The 22,864-nt window shown below is 50.3% G+C and overlaps 1 protein-coding gene and 1 long non-coding RNA gene across 8 annotated transcripts in view; both read left to right on the forward strand.

Moving 5' to 3' along the window:
- LOC128076087 (uncharacterized) overlaps nt 1–22,864 on the forward strand; it is a 122,254-nt gene that overhangs the window by 60,645 nt on the left and 38,745 nt on the right. The window lies entirely within an intron of this gene.
- LOC128076084 (uncharacterized) overlaps nt 1–22,864 on the forward strand; it is an 84,575-nt gene that overhangs the window by 44,237 nt on the left and 17,474 nt on the right. For 3 of the 7 annotated variants that reach the window (XR_008204237.1, XR_008204241.1, XR_008204236.1), the window contains exon 3: nt 3,590–3,657. Coding sequence is in view for 3 of the 7 variants with exons in the window: in XM_052673410.1 (XP_052529370.1) it covers nt 3,590–3,657; nt 8,028–8,073; nt 10,179–10,469 (405 nt within the window). In the remaining 4 variants the exon portion in view is untranslated. Of the gene's footprint in view, nt 1–3,589; nt 3,658–8,027; nt 8,074–10,178; nt 10,544–17,253; nt 18,464–22,864 lie in introns of those variants that run through there. The other 4 variants (XM_052673410.1, XM_052673412.1, XM_052673411.1 and 1 more) reach the window with 3 other exon arrangements.

Raw genomic sequence — 22,864 nt, forward strand, 5'->3', positions numbered from 1 at the left:
TGGTTACTGTGCCGCACGCTGCTGGCTTAAATGCTGTGCAAAGTGAAATACTGCATGGGCTGTGCTGCCAGCACTTGGGTACTAGCACAGCTCCCAGTGGCAACAGATCCCAGTAGCATCAAAGGGCAGAGCTGAGGGGGTCTGCGTGTGCTGGGCCCCTCTGCAGCCCTGTGCCAGCCCTGCAGAGCCCTGGCAGCTCCTCTGTGAGCAGGGTGAGGAAACCCAGCCATGCTCCTGAGAAACTCTTAGCTGCGTGAAAAAGCCATGCAACTCTTTGGACGGATGCTTATCTCAAACCAGAGGAGTAAATGCGTACCTCAGCCTGGATGGAAGGAGGATTCTGTTACCTGTTGGCTAAGCACAAGGGCAAGGTGCAGCAGTGATAGGTGGAAGCCCCTGCCCAGCATGCACAGCCACAGTGCTGCTGTCATCTGCAGCAAAGCTCAGCAAACCTCAGCATGCACAGAGGTGGGCTGCGGCCACTGGGGCTTGGCAAGATAAAGGTCACAAAGCAGATTAGGCAAAATGGAGCTTTTTAAAAACAAGCTTAATTGTTGGGCAGGGTTTGAAGCCAATAAAGCAGTGATGTGCTTAAGATTTCCCGTTATCAGGAGCCACAATTAGGGCTTTGCTGCAAACCCCCAGCCCAGCTCTGAACAAGCCCCAGTCACCTCCCACACAAATTTAACATTTCCTCTCTCCATCAGTTTCTATCTCAAGAACAAAATTGGCCAGAGCTGCAGCGAAGGGAGGAAATCCTGAGACCTTAGGCTATGTTTGTACATGGAAATCGATCTCCTCCTGGGCTGGGACCGCGATTCATCCAAGCTATGGAGGAGTAAAACCAGTGTTTTGTACCTAATTAGCACGGGAAAATCCTGGTCAGGTTTGGCCTTTTTTGCATTTTCTTTCGCACTGTCATCCAAGGCTCTGTAAATCCAGAGCCATTTCCTGTCCTCTGCAAACTGGGAGGAAGATGGGAACGGAGCAGGGCCTGTTGCATGGGCTGTGTAGAGCTCAGCACCCAGCCTCACCCAGGCACTTGTAGAACCCTGCAGTTCTGCAACGTAATGTCCACACTGCCTTCCATCTGCCCTGCTCTTTCTGTGCAAAAAACACCACACGCTGCAGGACTTTCTGCTTGTTTGTTTACTTCTGCATTCTTTCAGTTTGACTAAGTTACAGGCACACTAGAATACATGCTCACATTTGCATTAGTGCCCAGAAGGCATTTTGCCCCACGCCTGTGAGCAGAGCTGAGGTTTCTGCTCATCTCTCATTCCAGGAATGCAGAAGAGCTCCATCTCCTGCTCTAACCAGCACTGCGCTGCGGGTCCACATCTATGGAGCACCTCTGGAGGTTTGGGTCTAATAAATAGCTTTGGAATTAAGTAGATTAACGAAGCTGCCTTGTAACACAGGGCAGTCAAGTGGTGCTGGTGGTTCACCTTAAAATGAGCAGCACAACCTGCCAGCCCTTTTCCTGCGACCTGTTGACTAAAGCTCTGAACTTCTGAGGCTGCAAATAAGTTAAAACACTTCAGTGCTGACATCTCCCTCCCCAGTGAGCCTCTGTACAGGGCTGGGCTGCCCTCCGTGTCTGACCCGTGCTCCTCATTGCAGCCTAAGCCCTGCTTTTCACAGCTTAATCTGACAGAATCATTTAATTGCTCCTCTGCAATCTATTCAGATGAGCAGCACGCCAAGAACGCACCACAGCCCTGTGTTCTACCTTTCCCACTCCTGCTCCTCTCCATGAGCTGCTCCAGATCTTGAGGCCACGGGCACTCAGCTGGGAGCTCTAGGGCTGGATGCAGCTCTTGGACCAACCTTTCAGCATTCAGGTGCATTTTGCCATGCTCTGCAAAGCAGCTCGGGCATCCTGCAAGAGCAGAGCTGCCTGTTCCTCCTGCTGGAAGGATGGCAACCTGCAATATTTCCACCTGCAGTACCTCCCCCTGGATCCAGCACCTGCAGCACACAGCCCTAAGTTCTCTCCCTGCCTCCATCCTGCTGCACCTCCCTGCTGCAGGTAGGGCTGGAGCCCCATTTCCATGGTACAGATGACAGCCCAGGGGATTTAGGCAGCCCTGAGCATCCCCCCCTTGGCTCCCCTATGGCCGGCGGCAATGTCAGCACACCGCAGTCTCTGCTCTGCTTATTTGGTCCTTTTGGGGATGTGGGGAGGGGATGAGGGTCTGATTTTCAGCAGCCTGTGACAGCGTAATTAGGTAAATATAAATGAAAGAAAAACACACTCTTGAAGTCCGGGGACTTGCACATATTTTCTCTGTTATTCCATCCTGCTGGAAAAACAAAAGCTACTCAGCATGCACATTTATTAGCAATTAGTATCCGGGGCACTTGGGGCTCCTGGGACAAGCTCTGTACTCAGGCTTCCCACAGCCTCCCCCTGACTCAGTCCCACTCCCCCCAGCCCCAGCTGCCTGCCTGGGTAGAACACGAGCAGGCTGAGACCTGTTGGGCCGGTGCAGGACTGCCATGCTCTGCCCACACAGAGCCTCCAGGCTGCCCCTGTGCTCATCGATTTTGTCTGTTAGTCAACAGATGAAGCAATTTCCCTGGTAAAAAGAAAAAGAAAGCAGAAAAGAATGTACAGTGTGAATCCACCGAGATAGGGCTAAAACCCTTGTTACGCTTATGCATTTTATGGTTACATGCTTTATTTTTGCCTTCTAAGATGAGAGCTCAGTTCTGTTTTCCCCTCAGAAATAGAGTGATCCCATACAGATAAGATTTATGCGCAGTGTCCTGAGAAACCCTTGTCTGACAGAGGAAGCGTTAGAACTCCAATCTCATGTCTTGGCAAGGAATAAGGGAAAAAGAAGTGGTTTTCAGTAACTTTAGTTTAAATCTGCTATCTAAGAGTCACAAACGGAGCCGACGGCAGTGAGAGTTCAGAGGCACGCTCAGGGTTTTCTGAATGGCTTCGGAGGCTCACAGTGATGGTAAAACTGAGCACTAGAAGGGAAGTACTTTTACAGACGGTGAAATGAAAACAGAAGAAATTAAAGCTGAGATCAACTTGTCACCACGTGTGAGAGCTGCAAGCACTGCGGTACCCCGGGGCGGGCAGAATCCCAGGGGCTGCTGCCATCAGCAGCACAGGGCTGCACCACGGCTCAGGTCCAACCGCAGGTGGGGCGGCCCTGACACATCACAGCCCCAACCTCAGGTTCCCTTTCCTCTGCCGGAGCCACCGCATCCCCTCCCCTCACCCTGCCAGCCCTTGTCACTATGCAGCCCTGCATGCTGGTGTACGGGAGCCATTAGGTCAGCAGCCTGAAGCAGTGACTGTGCACCTGGTGAAGGGACGTAGGCAGCCCTACGAGCACAGGTGGAAGCAATACGTCTGTGGATACACCCAGAATCCACCCCTCCCTAACCTCATATAAGGGCTGATAGCTGCAAGGGAAGCATCTCTACACAGAGATTGCTTTCTCTGGAGCGTTTAGTGAGCCCTGATCCTTGGAAGAGAGTAAGGGTCTCCTCCTTTACTGCTGGATCGTGACTGCTTCCTTTCCAAGTTGGTTTAAAGCATCTGTCTGCTTGCTTTCTGTCTTTACAGCTGGTAATTCCTGTTTGCAGGATGCAGTTCTCCCTGTTGCGATTTGTGCCACCACGGAAAAACCCAAGGTAAGAAAGCACTTCAGTTGGGCATTTATTTATTTATTTCAATGCACTAAAAGATCCTTGATGGGGCCACTGGGAACTCACTGCTCAGCCGAGGCCATGCCTGGGTTTGTTCTCCAGAGGAAGAGGACTGGGGCTCAGTGCTGCTGCCCACAGGGCAGAAGCCACCTCTGTCTTCCACTCCCTGGTGTCTGGAGCCCCTGGCTCTGAGTGAGAGCATGGACCCAAAGGGCCGGACCTGTGCTGGGGAGCTCACAGCCCAGCTGGGTTTATGCTGCAGCTCCCCACCATCACCTTCCACACGGTGCTAAGGACATTGTGAGGGTGGGACAGATTGCTGCCACTGCATCTGAGTTCTTTGAACATGACTGCCGGCTTTCAATCTGAAATTCTAGCTTCCAACCAAGTAAATAATTGTACTTGTCACAGTTATTTACTGCCTCCAATAATTCTTTGCTGGCCCTTTTGGTTTGGACATAAGTGACTTTTTAATATATATTTCTCACGCTGGTGGCACATAATAAAGTAATCGTGTAATTACTCCAGCCATAAATTTGTCACCTCAGTAAGTAATTTTTATGACTTAGAACAAGAAAAGTGTGCCTCCTTTGCTGCAGTGATGTGGTTTGTGGTCACAGGCACTTTAAGGGGTGGGTTAGTTTGTGTCATTCTCTTGATTCAGGCACTTAGAATTTGTTTATACTTTGATCAAGTCTTTCCTCAGCTGCCTGCTCAGTGATATTGCAGGGCTTTGAGCAGTCCATGCAAACCACAGGAGCCCATCTGGGAAGAGGGGATGGGAGCCCAGGGCACAGCACAGCCCCTGCCTCCAGCTGTGCCCGAGGGGCTGGGGTATCCCACTGCCTTGCTGGGCAAAGGAGCATCAGAGTAACAGATGGGTGCAGGGCAGCATGAAATGGGGCCACAGCAGCCTCGCCCCAAGGCAGAATTGCCCCTTCCCTGCTAGTCCTGGCTGGCGTTGTTTGCTCCTTCCTTGAAGAGGCACAATGATGGAGAAGCCAGCGTGGCTTTAGAGAAAACAACCTGGAATTTCACTGTCATCCCCACTAGGAAGACTTCCCTTTCCTGTAGGATTTATGGCTCGGCCTCCTTTCCCCCCCCCCAGCCCCCCTAAAGGCAGAGCTACGGCCACATTTCCAGTTTGCAGAAAGCTCCAGCAGTTTGGAATTTGTTTAGACAGTGATACCTCTGACTTATGGAAGTGCTGCCAATTGCTCGCTTTTTAAAGAGCAGCCTTTCGTAGTGACCTCATTTCATTATGGTATTGTAACAAAATGCAGTTCAAGTGATGAAGTCACAAATGAAAGGAGAATATTAATGTTCATTTTGACAAATTAGATTGGAAACTTCCAGCTGTGCAGCACTGCTTCATTAGGACTATTTTTGTTTGATCTGTAAATTAAATTTTCCTGCTTGCAAAGATCTTATTTTGGATAAAATGGTGTTTTCCAGGAGGTAAACATTTCATTCGAATGTTCTTAATCACTTGAAGCCCTGTGTCAGCAAGGCTGATTTCAATGTCTTGATGTTGGGTGCAGGCTTGAGCGCTTCACAGCAGCAAAGCTGAGATCTTTAATTTCTTCCCATCCCTTTTTCCATCTCAATACATCATATCCCTGCAGTTCCAGGCATAGAGACCCAGTCTCACCGTGCTGCCAATCCGCAGCTCAGGAGCTGGCAGTGTGCATCTGTTCCATCAAACTTTCCATGTGAAAGTCCAGTGCGTTTGAGAAGAGTTGTGGTGCTGCAGATCTGCGTGCAAACCAGTGCACACAGCAGGTGTGTGATGTTCCCCAGTGCAGCATCACTGGGCAGTGGCAGGGCTGGACTCACACACCCCCCCAAACCATTGCACTTCAAGCAGAAGCTTCCAGATCTTTTCAGTTTTCACTTGGTCCTGGTGGAAAGCAGGATGCTGCTGGCAGTGCCTGTATCACATATCTGAATGTGTGTTTCCTAGCCACCTCATGAAGGCCTCTGACAAATGGGTCGTGACCCTGCAGGGGATCTAATGGCCCGTGGGGGAAAATACTTCCCCAGGGTGGGCTTGCCATCAATTCCCAATGTTTGCTGCAGTAGAGAGAAATCAGATAGGAGAAGCATTTCCTTTTCCACCTGCATGGACTCCCTGCTGCAGCGAAGAGGAGTAATTGTTGAGCTGCTCCCAAAAGCAGCTCAGACAGCAGTTCCTTGAAAGGCAGGTTCACACATCTTGCCCTGTCATAGTCGGGGGCTCTTCCAGACAAACTAGTTGCTGCTGCTGCTCAAGAAGCATGTTTTATTCATGCCGAAGAGTGTTCTTTTGGCCGCGTCAACATCAAGCAAATGCAGCATGGAGTGGGCCAGTTGGGTTCATCCCAGGAAATCATTCATCTCCCTTAGGGAAGTGCTGTGCAATGCCCTTAAGCCCTCACCGATATTTAATGGTGCGAGCCTGATGCTTAAGCACCATCCCCGTGCTGAATCTGCCTTGCTTCTGCCTTGCTTTGAGGAAACAATCGCTAGCGTCTGCAAAGGCTGAGGGGAAGGATTTGCTTAATGCAGCCCCGAGCCCCTGCCCTAATGGGTTGTTAATCCATAGCCAGTGCATCAGATTTGCCAGCTGACTCCCAGGGGTCCCCAACATGCCTCCGTCCTCGAGACGTTTGCTGGCAGCTTGTGGTTTCCTGGCATCCCCTAGGGAAATGGAGTGGTGACTGTAATAATAACCCCACACAGCCCCCTCCCTCCTGACCCAAAAGCAGTTGGCAGCCAAACTGATACGCACATTACTGGATTTATATGAAGTGCTGCTGAGCAAGAAAGATTTGAGGGGGTTTAACAGCTAGATGGGACTGAGAGATGATCTCAGTGCATTGGCTTGTGCTTGGAAGAAGGGTGAGAGCTTTAAAGTAACAGAGCAGAGCCCTGCAGAGAGGGGAGGTGCCTCTGCGCCCTGACACAGCTGACAGGGCAGTGTCACTGGGGTGGGAGTACAGCTGCACAGGGTGGCTGAGTGTGCACTGCACAGAGATGGCATCAGATGACAAGGCTGCTGGTAAGTGGTGTAAGCTGCGATGGGGATTATACCCAGGTTCTGACAGGCATGGATAAACTTGGTTGTTTTCTTGCATAGAGTTCCATCACTCTGCAGTCTTGGAAAATGCAAGGGCATCCTAAAGATGGGAGAGAGCTTTATCTAGCTATCAGGCTTGTAAGCGACTGAGCCTGGAAAGTTATCTTGCTGTGGGACTTTTCTATCTCCTTAGCTGCTGTTTAGAGAGGATGCTCTGTGTTTATCTGCCCTCTAATCACAGAGTGAATGTCTGTGCATCAGCAGGCCCTGATAATGCTGGCCAGAGATGGCTTCACCCACAGGGACAGAGTGCTCTGCTCGCACATGCACTGCAGTGCTGATGGGAAGCACCTCCTGCTGTCAGCCAATACATTGCTCTGGCAGCAGCCTCAAACTCGTGGTGATGCACAGCTGCTCCCCTGGTCCTTCTGATATGAGCCGTGCAATTGTCCCCTGCCTGCTTTCCCGCTTTGGGTTTGTTTCCCCAGGCTCCAGCTGTGCCTGCCTATTTCTGTCCAGCTCTTGTGGGCCTTCATAGATTAAGTCCATCAGCCTCATGGAGCTGGAGCTCTGTCCCGAGCACCTCAGCAAAGCAGCACCTACCTGAAAGGCAGTTCAGGGTACCCACTGATCCCCAACGGAGTGATGGAGACTTAAATCTTGTTCATCAGGGGCGAGGAGCTGTGGGATTAACCCTTTTACTTGCTCCTCACCCCCTTCAGACAGAAAAGCTTTTAATGGGTCAGCAGATAAAAAAGCAGCAGTGAAAACATTCCCTTATCTCCCCTGCCATGCCTGGTCTCTGTAATACAACTGATTCCTGCGATGTGCAGACCTACTCAAACAAGTTTATCTTCATTCAAGGAATAGTCATACAGTGAGATTGCAGTGTAATTACCTTCTCACAAACCCTAGCTGGAAATCTTCACATCCAGTCATTAGCTTTAAGACAGGCAGACAGGCAATTATATATGAATAAATGACTGAGAAATGAATCTGAGAGACTCTCACCCCTGGTCCAAGCCCAGTTCACAGCTGTGGATGCAGAGTGAGCTGCCTGCCGGCTCTACCTGCACTCAACAGGATGCCCTTGGCTGCTGGATGTCCTGAGGTCCCCCAGGTGACCCCAGACCAACCTCCCTGTGATCCTGGCATGGGCAAATTATCTGCTCACCTCCCAGGCTGTGATGGACCTGGGTGACCCTGGCACAGCCCAGCCCAAGGTTCCTACACCTCCGGAGCATTTTACTCTTGGCTGAACTTCTCCTTCACCTCTTCCCTTCCTCTGTTTTCCCAGTAGGTTTATAAGCCTCTGTGCTGAATGTGTGAAGTCTCCTAAACAGGTGAGCAATAAAACAGTCAAGACCTCGTGGCGGGGAGGCAGCAGCACTGCAGTCTGGTGGTTGGAGCACGCAGGCAGCACGCCAGGACACTCGAGGTCAATGCTTGGCTTTGCCATAAGCTGCTCAATGGCCTGGGAAAGGAGCAGAAGGCAGGGGCTTTCCCCAGGAGCTGAGCTTTTCTACAGCAGTCAGCTCTTTTGGATGGTCTAGTGGTCACTAGGACCCATAGTGGCACAGAAAGCCCCAAGGACAATTAGGAATGGCTCTCCTTCCACCAGGGCCATCTACCTTCCTCTTCCTCAGTGCTCTGTAAGACTGGAGCAGCACAGCTGGCTGCTTTCCAAGCCTTTCCCTGGGTGAGTTGCATTGAATACATTTCCCAGCCATTCTCTTTGTGAGAGCTATTTTAACAAGCTAAATGCAACATTCCCCCTGCTCTCAGCCCCTCACAGAATCCTCTCTTCTGAAGCTCTGCATTTAATTGTCCTCTGGTGGGTGCAAATGTCACTATCTACCTGCAGGAGAAAGGCCAGGCACACAGTGGCACTGCCATCCCCCCTGCAATACGAATTCAGGGAGTGCTGTCTGGTGCACACCAGGTCTGTATCCTTCTTCCCTCCCTCTATTTTACCATCAAGACGGATATTTTATCTTGTGTGATTATTTACTTAACGAAACACAGGTATTTGCAGCCCAGAGGGTATTCCCCGCTGGGAGGCTGGAATAACAGTTTTGCACTGCACAGCACATCAGGCTCTGGGAGTAGTGACAGCATCCTTTGCAGGGGGAGATGGTGGTGTTGGGAGGAGGAGCCAAAGCAGCTGAAGAGGTTGTTTGATTGTTTCCTGGTTGTGAAAAAAGTCAGCTGGTTGCAGGGAGAGGAGAGGAGGAGGGAGAAGGCAGGGAAGGAGGGGGGAAGGGGCGGGTGGCCTGCTGATGATGGGAACGACACTTCTGGCACAAGCTTTGTACATATGGAAGCCTGGATTCCTGGCGAGCCACGGCTCGTGGGTGGCCAGGTCTCCCTTATCTCCCTGGGGAGGGCGCTTCCTGGATGCGGTGCCTCCTCCCACCCCCAAATAAAACAGCTACAACTCTCCCTTTGTCTTCTGCAAAGGCCTTGAATTAACGTCCCGTTATGATGCACAGGGGAAGGAGCTTCACCACATGCTCTCCTTCTCCGTGTTCTGGAAAAGCAAGTTCATGCAGCAGTACAAAACCCCAGATGGGTCTGAAGGGCTTTGACCAGAGCTCTGCTGACACAGGGTGATCAGGGGAGTATGCTTCCCTATGCTCTCCATGGACAGAGCCCCTTCCTCAGCCCTGGCAGCAGCCGAGCCCAGGCAGGAGGCGCTCTTTTTTCCAGACTGTGGGGAGATGAGAACCAGATGGTGATGGTGCATGCCCTGTGTGCACAGCTCTCACAAAAAGGCAGCACAGGATATGGTCTATGAAGCACCTGAGGGAAAGTGACAATTGGGTCTGGAGCAGAGGAGGCTCAGGGGAGACCTCATCATTCTCTCCAGCTCCCTGAAAGGAGCTTGTAGTGAGGTGGGATTGGCCTCTGCTCCTGGGTAACAGTGATAGGACGGGAGGTGGTGGCCTACAGTTGCACCAGGGGAGGGTCAGGTTGGATGTTAGGAATTATTTATTATCTGAAAGAGTGATCAGACACCGCACGTCTGCCCAGGGAGGTGGTGGAGTCGCTGTCTCTTCCAAAGCCATGGGGATGTGGTACTGAGGGACGTGGTGATGGGCATGGTGGGGTGGGTTGTGAATGGGCTTGGGCATCTGAGAGAGCTTTTCCAACCTGAACAGTTCTGTGATTGTATGATTCTGTGACTGGTTGCAGCCCCATTATATGATCCAGTCTGATCCAATCCCAGTCCACAGTGCCCCAGAGATCCCCCCACATCCTGATGAGGCGGTTGGGCCAGTCACATGCCTCATGTCCTGCTCCCTGCCTTGCTGCTGCGGCTTGTATCAGCTTGCGCTCCCTCACTAGCCACCATTGCTGAGGAGTGGGAGGGCTGTGGGAGGGGGACCCGATAAGCAGAATTAGGGGTTTTGAGCATGCTTAATTTCTCTTTTTCTGGACCACACAGGCCTTCCCTGAGGCATCATTCCTTGCAAAATTAGACCACTGCAAGATTTATTGGCTGAGGGGAGAGCTGGAGTTCAGTTGTCTGTCAGCAGGTTCACGTGCAGTAATTCCAGGGGCCTGGCCCCACGTCCCCTCACCAGTCCCCTCTACTCGGGGCCTCTGTCCCTCACGGTCTGTCTGGCTGCCTGCTGCTGTGGAAAGCAGCCTGCCCAGAGAGCACAGCATTTATACTGTGAGAGGAAGTCCTGGCCACGGGAGCAGAGCCAAGCCGGGTGAAAGGAGCACATCCTGACTGACCACTGAGCTGTGAACACGAGGAGACCTGGACACGAATGGCTCCTATTTGTCGGCCATCTTCCAGAGCTCAGGGGCCCATCTCAGAGCCCATCTTCAGAGCCCATCTCCTGCTGCTCCTTGGTGGGAGCCCGAGCAGGAGGAGACAGGAGATGGCTCTGTTCCATGCAGCCACCGCTGGCACGGGAGCACGCAGCTCAGCTCAGAAGAATTGATTCTAGCATGCTGCTGACTGACAGCTCGCTGGTCTGGCCAGAGGGTTTGGGCTGGCTCATTAGGGAGCCATCCTCCTTCTTCGACTCATTAATGACGTGCCTTCGTTTTCCATGCACCATGCTGCACTGCTGTCTTCCAGCATGCTTTCAGTGCAGGCGCCTGAAACATGTCTTCTGTACCCTTGGGCAACTGAGAAATATGTAAATGTCAGTCTTATTTGCAATGCAATAATGTTTCGAGACATTGAGGTCATTATGTATTAACCTGGCAGCGACACTATTTAATCTTCCCAAGAGGTTGGAATCAAAGAGAAAAAGTATCAAGCCCATTCCCAGGAGTGTGTCCTGCATTTGTGGTTTTATAATCAGAAGAATGTAGCCTGTGTTTGTACTTTGCTAGGTTAGGAAAGGGCCTTTCTTAGTCGTTTGTTTATTCAGAGGTTAATGCATTAGCTGTAAGGAACCTGCCAGCCAGAGCACAACAGGAGCTCTTTCTCTGTCCATGATGGCTAACCTGTCAAAACAGCAGTGGTTCGGGTTAGCACCCAGAAGTGTAGCTCAGTGCTTCTTTCCTATTGCTTGAACATCTTCCACTGAATAAACAGGTTGGAAGAGCACTTTTGTAGGCCCACTTCTGGACAGAATGTTGAAATACAGATGTGATCCTCATCATTTCAAGTTTTTTTCACCTTGGTCTTTGCCAAAGGGTGAATGAAGATTTGAAGATTTCAGTTTGTTTGCTCCATACTTACTCATCTGCAGGCCTCCCTGCTGGCTCTCAGTTGGCTGCAATGACCATTTCTGTTCAGTTCTGTCAGGATCTGATTTGATATCTTTTTCCAATTCAACATCTTTAGTATGTTATCTGGGCACAAACCTACTTACAAAGTGTTTTGGCTGTCCTAAGTCCAAGACTTATCTAGAACACTTTGAATGCACCCAGTGACCTCTTCAAAAAACATGACAGCTTGTCTCTAGCAATTGTTAGGAATTGTTTGCTAATTGTTTTCTGGCACGGCAAATTTGCAGAGTGTCTGCCACTGCTAGCAGAGATAAAGGAGGAGAGATCTTAGCACCTGGGTGCAAAATCACCATTGAAACAACTGCTGTGAGGTCAGGCGTTTCCATTTCCCTCTGAGCTGGGATGATAGTCTGTGTGAGTGCTCTTCATCAGCTGTGGTGCAAAGTCACGAGGTCTGTACCACTCTTTGTGGGGATCTGTGGACTTAACTGAGTGATACCAGGGTTGCTACCATTCCTATGGGTTTCCCCCAAGGGCCGGCAATTGGAGTAGGTAACTTCTATCAGAGTAGATAGCTGACACAGTGCTACCAGTAGGAACATCTCAGGGGGACGTGGTGGGTGCTGTGTGCGAGCAGGTCCTGCGGTTGGTGAGTTGGACCATACAGATGTCTGATCCACGTGCAGTTTGAAGATAGCATCACACGCTGTTGAAGGCAGACAAACCATGAACAAGTGGCACGGCAAACTGCACACCCGGACTGCAGAAGCACCACAGTCCTGCTGCACAGGTGAAGACCCCTGCTGCTCCATCTCCAGGCTGAACGTGATGGAACTCTTGCTGTCCCTGCACTTTGCTTCCCTTTCACCAGAAGCTGCCAAAGCATCAACATTTTGTACAGGAGTTGTTCACAGAGGGACTTCAAGTCTTAACATATCTAACGTGAACAACTACCACAAGCAAGGCAGGTAGAAAGCTGTCTTTCCTCTCTTCTCTTCTGTATAATATAGTGTATAAAGTGTTGGAAATTACTGTGGAGGTAAGACAGACCTTCAGCATGGCACTACCTGCGTCTGCAAATCCACACTAAATTAGCCATTTCCTAAAGGAGACTGTACCAATATTAAAGGGATGGAGGATGTGATCTTTGGCAGCTTTTCTGCTACCCTTTGTTGATTGTCTTCTGTAAGCTTGTGCCTGATTCTAAGGTCTGAATAGAAATGATTCTGATCCCATCTTCCCCATAAATACCAAGAGGATTCCTCTGGCTAATGTGATTACAGGGGAGACCAAAAAGGGAGATGGACTCAGAGAGACAAAGCTCTTGGTTAAACAACATAGATGTCTCAAATATTTGCCAACACTTGTGAACACAAATATTTACACCAGCAGCAAGGGACAAGGCATATTTTTACTTCAAGATGTATTGAATGTTTCCTTGAGTGTGCAGAATTCGGAAGGAGCTCTTATATCACTTGCCGGCTCGTTTTCCAGGCCACTGAATGCACTCGGCAAATCTTACTGTTAGCAGTTTTGTTTTTTTTTCTCATCTGATTTCACTGACATTCCTGCTTTCCCTGAGAATCTTGTGCAGGGAAGGAGAACCAACACGTTATTATTATTTTTCTTCCTCCAGCAAGCAAAACAGTGTATCAGATTGCAAAATCTCGCTGCCAAAGCTGATTATTTGTGACCCTCCATCCTCCCCCTGACCTGCTGTTTCTTGCTGCAGGAGGGCAGGGCTGTGAGTAAGGTCACACATCCCAGGCCATGCAGGGACCCCGCTGAGCCTGATGAGTCTGCCTGAGCCACTGCCCAGCCTCAGCTCGTCCCCAGATCCTATGCCAGAGACACACCTGGGTAGGGAGGTGGCTGCTGCTCAGTGTGACCAAACAGAAGCTTCTGCATCACAGATTGCCAGTCTGTGTATGTGGCCCCATGACGAAGGGCACTTTTTTGGAGGCGCTCCTTTACGAGTGGAGAACCCCACCAGGGCTGCTGCCACCACTATCGCTGCTTCCAGCCTCCTTCGTGGTCCGAGGAATGCCTGCGATGGTAGGACACTGCGGGAGAGAGCTCTGATCTTTCTCAGACAGCTGTGTTCCCCTTATAAAACAGTATACTGTGCTAATAATAAATGTGAGGCTTATTTACTGTCTCGAACACTGGCAGGCTGAAAAAGGGAAGCGGTTCCCTCGCAGAGGATCGTGAGGGAGGAATCGGTAGCAATAAAATTTCAGTCAGTCCATTCCCCAGATCAAAGGGGAATCCCATGAGGCACTGGTCAGTCAGAATTCAGCTGAGTAACAAGGATGTTCATTTTGGGTGAGAGTTTCAGGCCCATCAGAATGGTAATTGAGGCAAATTAAGCCTTGGTGTTGTGCAACGCCATGGATGAGGATGCAAGGGGGAATATTGCAAATGAATGACAAGCACAGTCTTTTTCCAAGTTGTTTTGCTTGTAGAAAACACATAAAAACTGTGCAGATGTGCTTTGTGTGGGTAATAGAGGGCAGATGAGGCTGTCCTTTGTCCGCAAAGACAAAGCAAGTCAAAATGGTCCATCCTGAGCCCAGAGACACAGAGGTCCATCACATCATCACCAGATATCCTGGATCTGGCACCAACAAGCCCAGAAATTCTCTGCTGAGGAAGAGAAATTCTTAACACTCTGGCAGTGGGGAACATCCTGTGTGAAACAGGGTGGAAATGTGGGAAGCACAGATAGGGGCACCGTGCTTCAAACACCAGCAAAGCAGAAAGCAGCGAAGACTGAGTGCTGCTGCTCCCACTGCAGGCATTTCGCGCTGCTCTGCTAAAAGCCCCATGGAACTGCTCTCATGGGCAGACAGGGTAGGGGCTGAGGGATGGCAGCCACACAGCAAAGCCAAGACTGAAAGTGGAAAGAGGATGTTCTGGTCCAGGGAAAGGCGAGTGGGAATCTGTGGATGCTGAGGGTGAGACGTGGGAAGGTGTGGTGAGGCCTGGGACCACAGGCGTTATTAGGGACAGATGGAGCTCGCCTAACATCTTCCCTCTCTGGCTGTCTCTGTCTGGCACTATCAGCCCTTTGCTTAACAACATAATTCATACTGGCACTCAGCTTCACACCCACGTATCTACAGGGGAAAGCACAGCCCTGACCTGTACTTCCAGTGTGGTTCAGCGAGTGAGCCATTTCTGTACCTCAAAGTAGAACTGGAACATGGCACTCCCTCAGTGTCATTCCATGCTATGCACTTAATTAACTCTTTTTGTGCATGACTGAGGACCAAGAGATAAATCTAGCAGTGAACAGAAGATACAAGGGTAAATTAGTGGAACATCTCCATGGTCTACTGCCTGGGAAAGGCGAGGGAGGAAGGGACACAGGGACACATGGGGCTGCATTTTGAGCTGTGGGGCTCTCTGGTGCCGCACCACCTACATCTAAGTCAGGGTTATGGGAGCCAACATCCCTTCTTGACACATGGGTGTTTCACACTCATCCCAGGAGTGTTTGAGTACATTCTTAGTGTGTTCGCTGTCTTCATGCAGTTTTGTGGTTAAAACCCAGCAGTGCTTCCCGGAGAGTGGCCTTTTCCCAACCTTGTAGATGGAGATGTGGGTCCCTATACTGTTCTTTCCTGCGTTTGGCAACAAAAAATGGAGATGTTAAGAGCAAACAATATAAAGAAACATTTCACATCAGTGAGACACAAAGTATTTTTGGCAGCGTGGTGTGGGAATTTGGCGTAGAGAGTTGCTCATAAGCTCTAGACTCCCTTGTCTACAGCAACAAGTGGCACCTACATCTATTGTGTCTGGAGTGTTTGTGGGTCCTAAAAAAGACGGTCTCATAAGAGACTGATAAAGGAACTAAGGGTGTTCCAAGATACTTTCATTAAAGAAGAGTCCTTCTGTGTCCCTAAAAGTTGTTAACTGCATGAGATGTGGATGTTGTCTACAGTTTTGCTGGCATAGCGTTTGTTTCTTGTGCTTCCTGGAAAGACATGGCTATTTCACACCCAAATGGGACTACAGCAAACCATGTGCTATCCCAGCTTGTTGAAGTGTCTGTGGAGACAGCCCTTGCTGTGGCTATTGCTGCATTTAGAGATTCCTTTGCCTCAGCGTGGAGCAGCTTCTTGCAGCATCCCCTGGGGACTGTGATTTCCAATGAAAACAAAAGCCAAAGGGATCCAGAGCTCAGTCCTTGCACCATAACTGCGGGGTCTGTAAATTAACATCTCTATTGTTTTCTCCTTGATTTTGGAACTGAAACTGAAGCGTATGGACCCGAGTCCTTCCCTCACCCAGAGGGGTGATAAAGAAAGGGTGATTGCCGCCAAAAACATCAGTCCTTGATGGTTCTTATTTAACTTAGGAAAAAGGAATAAACCAAATATCCATTGATTTCCCTGTCTCCAGCTCAAGATACACCTTCAAATCTGAAAACTTGGGAATCTCTGGCAGGGTTTCTTTTTGCTAGAAAAACAAACAAAAAAATGTTGTTTTCTGGCCAAAAAGCCCAAGCTGTTCATTTTTTTCCCTCTCTCTGTTTTCCCCTTTCCTTTTTTTTTGTTCCAGTGCTGTTTCTGAGCAGCTCAGCGAGGAGGACACGCTGTATAAACATGGTACCAGCGGGGTGTTTGGAATGCTTCTCACTCTGGACCTCCTCCCCACGGAGGAGGAGGATGGAGGGGTGGGGGAGGCTGGGTCACAGAGCAGAGGGCAGAGAGGAGATGGCTTCTCTTTTCTGCTTGCGTGTCCAAATCTTCCCAGCTGAGGAGAGGAACTGGCGTGTGCTGGTCCTTTTATTTAGCGTTCTCATCTCTGCTTCCCCTTTCATCCCCATGTGTCAAACAGCTTGTAGGCTTTGTTTCAGGGGGCCAAGGAATTTGAACTACAGGCCTAAATACCTCAAACATCGTTTGATATACAGTCTGGAAGTGAAGTTCAGTGGTGCCTAGAGCCAGCTCCCTGGTGCTGGTAACCCAGAGGAGAGCCTGGGGCACGAGGCAGTCTGCAGCAATTTCTAGATAAATAAGTGAGTTGTAGAGAATGAGGATTCTTGCTCAGTGGTGGCAAGCACTCCTTCAGTCTGAATTCATGCAGATTTTGGTGGTTTCTAGGGTGTGTTTGGCCCGGGAGGGAGAAGCTGCCTATGGACTGAGGTATGGGAGTACGAGACAGAGTCCTTGAAGTCTGCCCTGCTCCAGAGAGTGAGGGGGACTGTGCCAAACAGCAGTGTAGTCCCAGGGACCCAAACAGCCAAGACTTCACTTGTCACTTTCATCTTCAGTGTACCTGTGCTTCTGCCACAGCCGGTTGGTCAACCTCATAAGTAATTGTCCTGGCAATGAAGCAAAACTCGTCTGTGCCACTACGTAGCTCAGACATTTCTGCTTCTGCTTAGATGAAACAGCAGCAACATCAGTTTTCTTCATGCATGAGCCTCAGCACGGCAAACTGCTTTGTCAATGGCTAAAGATGGAACATAGCATGCTGGGAAATGCAGTCTCTATGGGTCAGGCCATGGGGACCATGGCTTCACAATGCTTTGTTCACCTGGATTTAGATTCTCCCTTGGTTTCCCAGTAAGTGCTTCTCACAGGGAACGATGGTCCCAGTGAAAGCTCATTGAAGTCAATGGGAGTCTTTCTGTTGACGTCAATAAGTTTGGACCAGGTCCCATGCATACGGCCCTCCTGCTGAAGAGAAATGAGCAGCAAATCTATGTCTGCATGAGGTATTCTGTTGCATCATTCATTGTCTATAACCACAATTCAGCTGGTTGTGTTTTTTTTTTTTTTTTTGTTTTGTTTTGTTTTTTTATTGCAAAGCTAACAACTGGAAACACTTAAAAGAGAGGAGGATAAAGAGATGACCATGCCCTCTCTGCCCAGGGACATGGCTGTCACCATGCCACATGGTCATGGGAGGTCTGGCTGTGACGCTAGCAGTGCTGAGCTCCTCCTTCTTGGAAGATCCTCTGTTCCCCCAGGACTCCATGGTGATGGTCTGTCCGGGGAGAAGCAGATCAGGTACCTGATGCTTTCAGCTTTGGGGAAGGAGGCAAGGTTAGGAGCAGAGAGAGCTTTGTGACGCAGTTGTGGCAGCTCTGAATGTTCTCTCAGAATAAAACTGATTGGAGAGTTGATACAAAACCAATGATTCGAAGTTTATTGTGAGAATTTTTTGTATCTTCCAAGAGCTCGAGGATTGGCAGACTTTTGGGTAGGATGCATCAGGAGGTGCCAGCCCTTTCCAAATTAACAAGCTCTTGAGAACCAGCCTTCGAAGGAGGCAAGATGCTGCCCATCAGCTGTTCAGTGAAGTGGGACCGTGTGTGTGGCTGTGCTCCAGCACCCTGCTGTTTGGACGCTCAGTGAGCCCTGAGCACTGCCACCTTCTGCAGAGACCTTCCATCTCATGCCATGGCTGTAGGCTGCCTGCACACCGCTCTGCTCCTCCATGCCATCCTCTACACCTGCTGGTGCCTGGCTTCTGCTGCGCAGCCCTGAAATCCCTCCAAAGGAAATAGAGAGAAGAGGCAAAGCCCAAGCTTCTGAGAGGGGTCCTGAGGCTGGCTGAGGGCTGAGCAATGGAGGAGCTGGTCTGTGCCTGATGTCTGTGAGAGCAGGGTGCTAAAAACGTGACCCGGCTCACGGTCAATTGGCACCTTTTGAACTGCCACATGGATATTTTTTTTTGCATGCTTGTTTGTTATTTCTTTCATTGCAGGAATGGGATGCCTTTCACCTTGAGTTGGTCGATGAATTGAATAAGGGAATGCCCCTTCAAATCACCAGCAGTGACCACAAAAAGGCAGAGGCTGGCTGTTCCAGCCCTGGCATGCCAAGTAATAATGCATTATTACACCCCTGCTTCACTTCACTCTCAACACTTGCTTTTCTTCCTTGAACCAAGTGCTACCTTGTGGCCATCAGTGGATTTTAAGTTAACCCTGCCATCACCTGAAAGGCAAAACCCACCCTGGAATTAATACGAGTTCACTTGGCAGATGAGGCAAATACAGAAGCCGTTGTAAGAGTTTGGAATAATTGTCTTTTAAATATCTACATATCTATAATATGTACTCATGTACACACACAAATGTGTGCGTGTAGGCAGAGACATGGCGAATGTGTGTGTATGCATGTGTGTGTAGAGACGAGGGGAGGGGGTACTTTGTACAAAAGGCAAAGGTGTAGAATTTGAGGGTTGCCATGGATACAGGTCAGATGCCTTTGTTCTCGCATTGTGGTGTAGCTTAGGGAGATGAGAGATGCACCAGCTACAGAGAAAGATGAGGGGAGAATTAAAAAAAAAAATAAATTGGTAACGTGAAGGAAAATATCCATACTTTATATCAAAGTTTGAAATAAAAGGCAGTAAATGAAGGCAATTTACAGATGCACACGCGATTGAACTCACGGAGAGTCTGGGAAACGACTCAGTTGAGTGGCATCAAGGGAAATATCATCGTGGTATTGTCATGGTCACAGACAGCCCCTCTGCGGAGCCACAGAGCCACTTGTCTGCAGTCACTGTAGTGGTACAGAGCCTAATGGCTCCGTGCACAGCCTGAGCAGACGGATGTGCGCCCGGACAGGCTTGTGTGAGTGGCTAGTGCACTTCTGACTTTGTCTTTCCCTTTTAAAGTCTTCTCCCTTGCTTTCTGTAGTTCCAGGCTATTTGATTTGGTGCTGGGGAGGAGGTTTCAAACCGGGATCCATATGGGGCCCGTCAGTTGCGACTGGATTCATTTTAAAGTTCTTGTTAAGTCCAACAAAAAGCCAAAGATTAGAGCTGATATGTTGGCTTTTCTCCAAATGCTGATCCTTGAAAGGCTGCCTTGAGACCTCCAGGCGACTCTCTCATTCTCCTTTTTCTTCTTGCTCTTCTCCCTTTCTAATTGCTTCCCAAATTTGGGTTTATTAGCATGGTTTTGAAGCCAGGTAATCAGAACCATGAATGTATTTTTGTCTCCCCTATCACTTTCTGGTACCAATCAGATCATGTCTCTCTGTTGGTTCAGAAGGTCCACTTTAGCATCTTGACCACCAACATCAGAGCCTTGGCAAGGCTGTGGCCTTTTGGGATCATGCTTTAAAACCCGCTGTGAGCCAGCAGCTACATTCCTGGCAGCCTAACAGCCATGTCTAAAGGAAAAGCAACGTGGCTCTCATCCGCAAGCTGGGAGCGCTGCTTCCTGCTCTGCAGCCTGAGCTGCAGCCTCCCCTTCCCTGTCCCTGAGGCTCACTGTTCAGGACTTGCATGGTCTCTGGGCTTCCACCTGGATCTCTGCTTTCACAGATATTATCGCCAAGGCCACACCTCTGCTAGCAGTGCGAGGACAGCAGTAGCTGTCATGGCCAGTTCCTGTTGTCTCCCGCAGTCCAGCTGCACTCCACCACTGGAGATCTCTCTTCCAACCTCAGTTCCTCCCCGACTTCCGCATCCCTCCCTCCGGGAACAGCTCTGACTGTCCAGGCTGCGCAGGAAGCAAGAGGCTGCCAGAAGAAGAGCAGAGCCTCATTAGGAATTGCATCTAATCAAACAAGCAGACAGGGAATGGAGATCAGGAGGGGGATGGATATGGGTGACACCTGGTGCCAAAACCGGGAGGCCAAATGCAGAAAGGGCGGCAGGCGGGAGCTGGGGCTGAGTCCACCAGCCCACACCAAAGCTCTCATGGCAAGGACACTGCAGCAGATGCTCCTGCTGTGTTCCGAAATGTGCCTGATTTGGATGACCCTCCAGAAGCCTGTGTCACGCTTGCCACTGCGTGTGTCTCATGGGGTGGCTCTGGAGGGGTGCTTACAGAAGGCAGCTTTGGGAAAAGCACTCGGAGGGCTTGGAGCTAGCAGGGCACATCTCAGAGCCAAAAGAGAGAGGCTGAAGGTGTGTGAGAGACTGCACAGGGAGAGCTCTGCTCATCATCCTGCCTTGATGGCCCCATCCTGCCCCGTGGGGATGGCAGTCGTGCAGGTTGTTCTCACTGCTGCATGAGAACAGCCATTCTTGCTGCAACAGGGCAGCCTGTGCTTTTTTGCAGGTATTTTGAACTGCAGCTGCCACAAGGCCTGTGTGCAACAGGGGGCATTAAAAAGCCATCACGCATTGTATTGTCCATCCATTAATTTAAAATATACGCAGCCACATATAAAATACTACCTAACACGTAATATTCATGCAGTTTAAATTAGACAGTAGGCCAATATATTTTCAATATGCACCACGCAACCCAATGTGTGCTCTGAGCATGTCAGATAGATGTGAAATGTGTGTGTGAGATGCATCTGGACCGGGAACAGCTTGCAAAGCCATTCAGGAAAATGGTGCGAGGGGTGAGGGGTGGGAATGGGCTGGTGATGTCTCTGGGTTTGTGGCTGCTCTAACTCCAGATCTCCTGTCCTGGGAGTCCCCCAGCATGCGTTGGTGACCCCAAACATGTGGCCAAAAAGGAGCCAGACTGCCCTGCTGCCTGCAGCCCATCACCTCACTGCCACAATGGCCGTGCAGTACAAAGGAGCAGTAAAGGAACTGACATTTCCATTCACTCCTGCCAGTGCAGGGCTTGCTGGTGATCCTTCTGCACAGACAGGGTTGGGGAAAGTCTCCAGGCCATCCTGCAGGAGCTCCAGTGCACTGTGTGAGTGCATGCAGGGTGGGAAGGGACAGCACTGGCTTAGTCCTGTGCTGCGCACCCAAGGTGATGCCCACCCCTGCAATACATGCAGTACCTGTTGCATTATCTCTCTGGCTTTGTAATGCCTACAGACTGGCTGTGCCTGAGGCCCTGGCTCTGAGCACCCCAGATCTGTCACACACACATTCCTGTACTTCTTTCCTCCTAAACTCTGCAAAGGGAAAAATCTCCTGTTAGCCACGGGAACTGCACAGGAGGATACTTCTCCCATACTTCTGCCATGCAGGATGGATGTAAGCTAGAAAGCCATAGCAGAGGCAGAGGTGGAGCAGATGGGGAAGTTGTTTGGTTAGGAGACAGATGCTGGATTTGCAGCTCAAACCCTGGTCTTATCAGCCCTGGTCTTTTTCCTCCCCTCTCGGTCACCCTCCAGACCCAAGAAGAAAGCCCAGGTCCTGCTCCAGAGAGACCACAAGGCTGGTGCTGGAAGATGCTTCATATCTCTGGCAACATCTGGGGAATTTTTATTTAAAGGTTTTAGTACATCAATGTGGAAAACACTGTTAGATGTGGTCATTACCCGCAGCCCTTTTTGTTTCAAAAGAGAGACAAAGCTCCTTCTTTTGGAAAAAAGAAAGTTCTAGAGTTCTGCCTGCAGCCATCTGAGCTCTCAGCCCTGCTCATGGCCGACCCCCAGCATCCCCTTTTCCTGCTCCAACGTAATGGGAGCTCAGAGGCCGACGCAGAGACACAAAGTCAGCACGCTGGGAGATCAGCAGGATGTGTGCAAACCGGCTTGGATAAAATCACCCCAGGCACAGCCTGTACCATAACATCACCAAGAACAGTGAGGCTATGAAGCCTGAGAAATAGCTCTTCGCCTCTCCCCATCCCCCCATTGCTTTTCCCACTCCTGCCGCTCACACCTGGGCTCCAGTTGCTGCATCCAAGGACCACATTGAGTCTTGCTCTCGCAGCACTGCTAAAGCTGGGACTCCAGCTAAAGCTGGGTTATTCTGAGCTGAGGTTTTCCTCCTTGTGGAGGGACTGTGGCTGTACCAGGCTGGATGTCCTAGCTGGCTTTGTGGCTCAGTGCAGGGAAACACCCAGGAGCCTGCAGCAAGCATCTCTCATTCCAAACTCCCCCAGTTCAGAGATTAGGCAGAAATTCAAACAAATGAAGGCAGTTGCTGGAGAGGACAGGAAGCAATTACAGACCACCCTGTATAGGCAGGACAGCTCGCAGCTTGTGTGGCTGCTGCTGCTGTTTAAACAACAACAACCCCCGGGCCGGGGAGGGCAGGAGCATCTCAGAAGAACAATGCTGGAGCGAGGTGCTGGAGGAGTCACAAGGAGGATGGATGCAAAACGCTCCAGCCCAGGGCCCTGGGTCCTTGTGCGTGGGTCGGCAGGGTCCCGCTGGCAGGAGGAGCACAAACAGGATGGGTTCACGGACCCAACAGGAGCCGGGACCTCCTGGTACTGCGCCAGTGAGCAGACCCACGCAGGTCAGGGGATGGGGCCGCAGGATGCCTTTTCCATCTGCGGGGCCATTTTGCAGCAGGATTTTTTTCCTTTGCCATGAGGGAGGCATTTTCAAGCTGTTTTCCCCAGGATATCCCAGCTCCGCCTGACAGCTGGTTCCCATTGGGCTCCTGACCAAAGGCAGGCTCCAGAACGGGTGGGAGTGGGCGGGAGCGGGGGAAGGGAACCTAATAATGATGAAGACGAAGAAGAGGAAGGATGAAAGGCACTGAAATGTGGAGGGTGGAACCAAAGCAGGAGGACACTCGGTGGGA

Source organism: Tympanuchus pallidicinctus, unplaced genomic scaffold (genome assembly GCF_026119805.1).
Source record: "Tympanuchus pallidicinctus isolate F22 unplaced genomic scaffold, pur_lepc_1.0 scaffold13, whole genome shotgun sequence".
NCBI classification, from domain to species: Eukaryota; Metazoa; Chordata; class Aves; order Galliformes; family Phasianidae; genus Tympanuchus; species Tympanuchus pallidicinctus.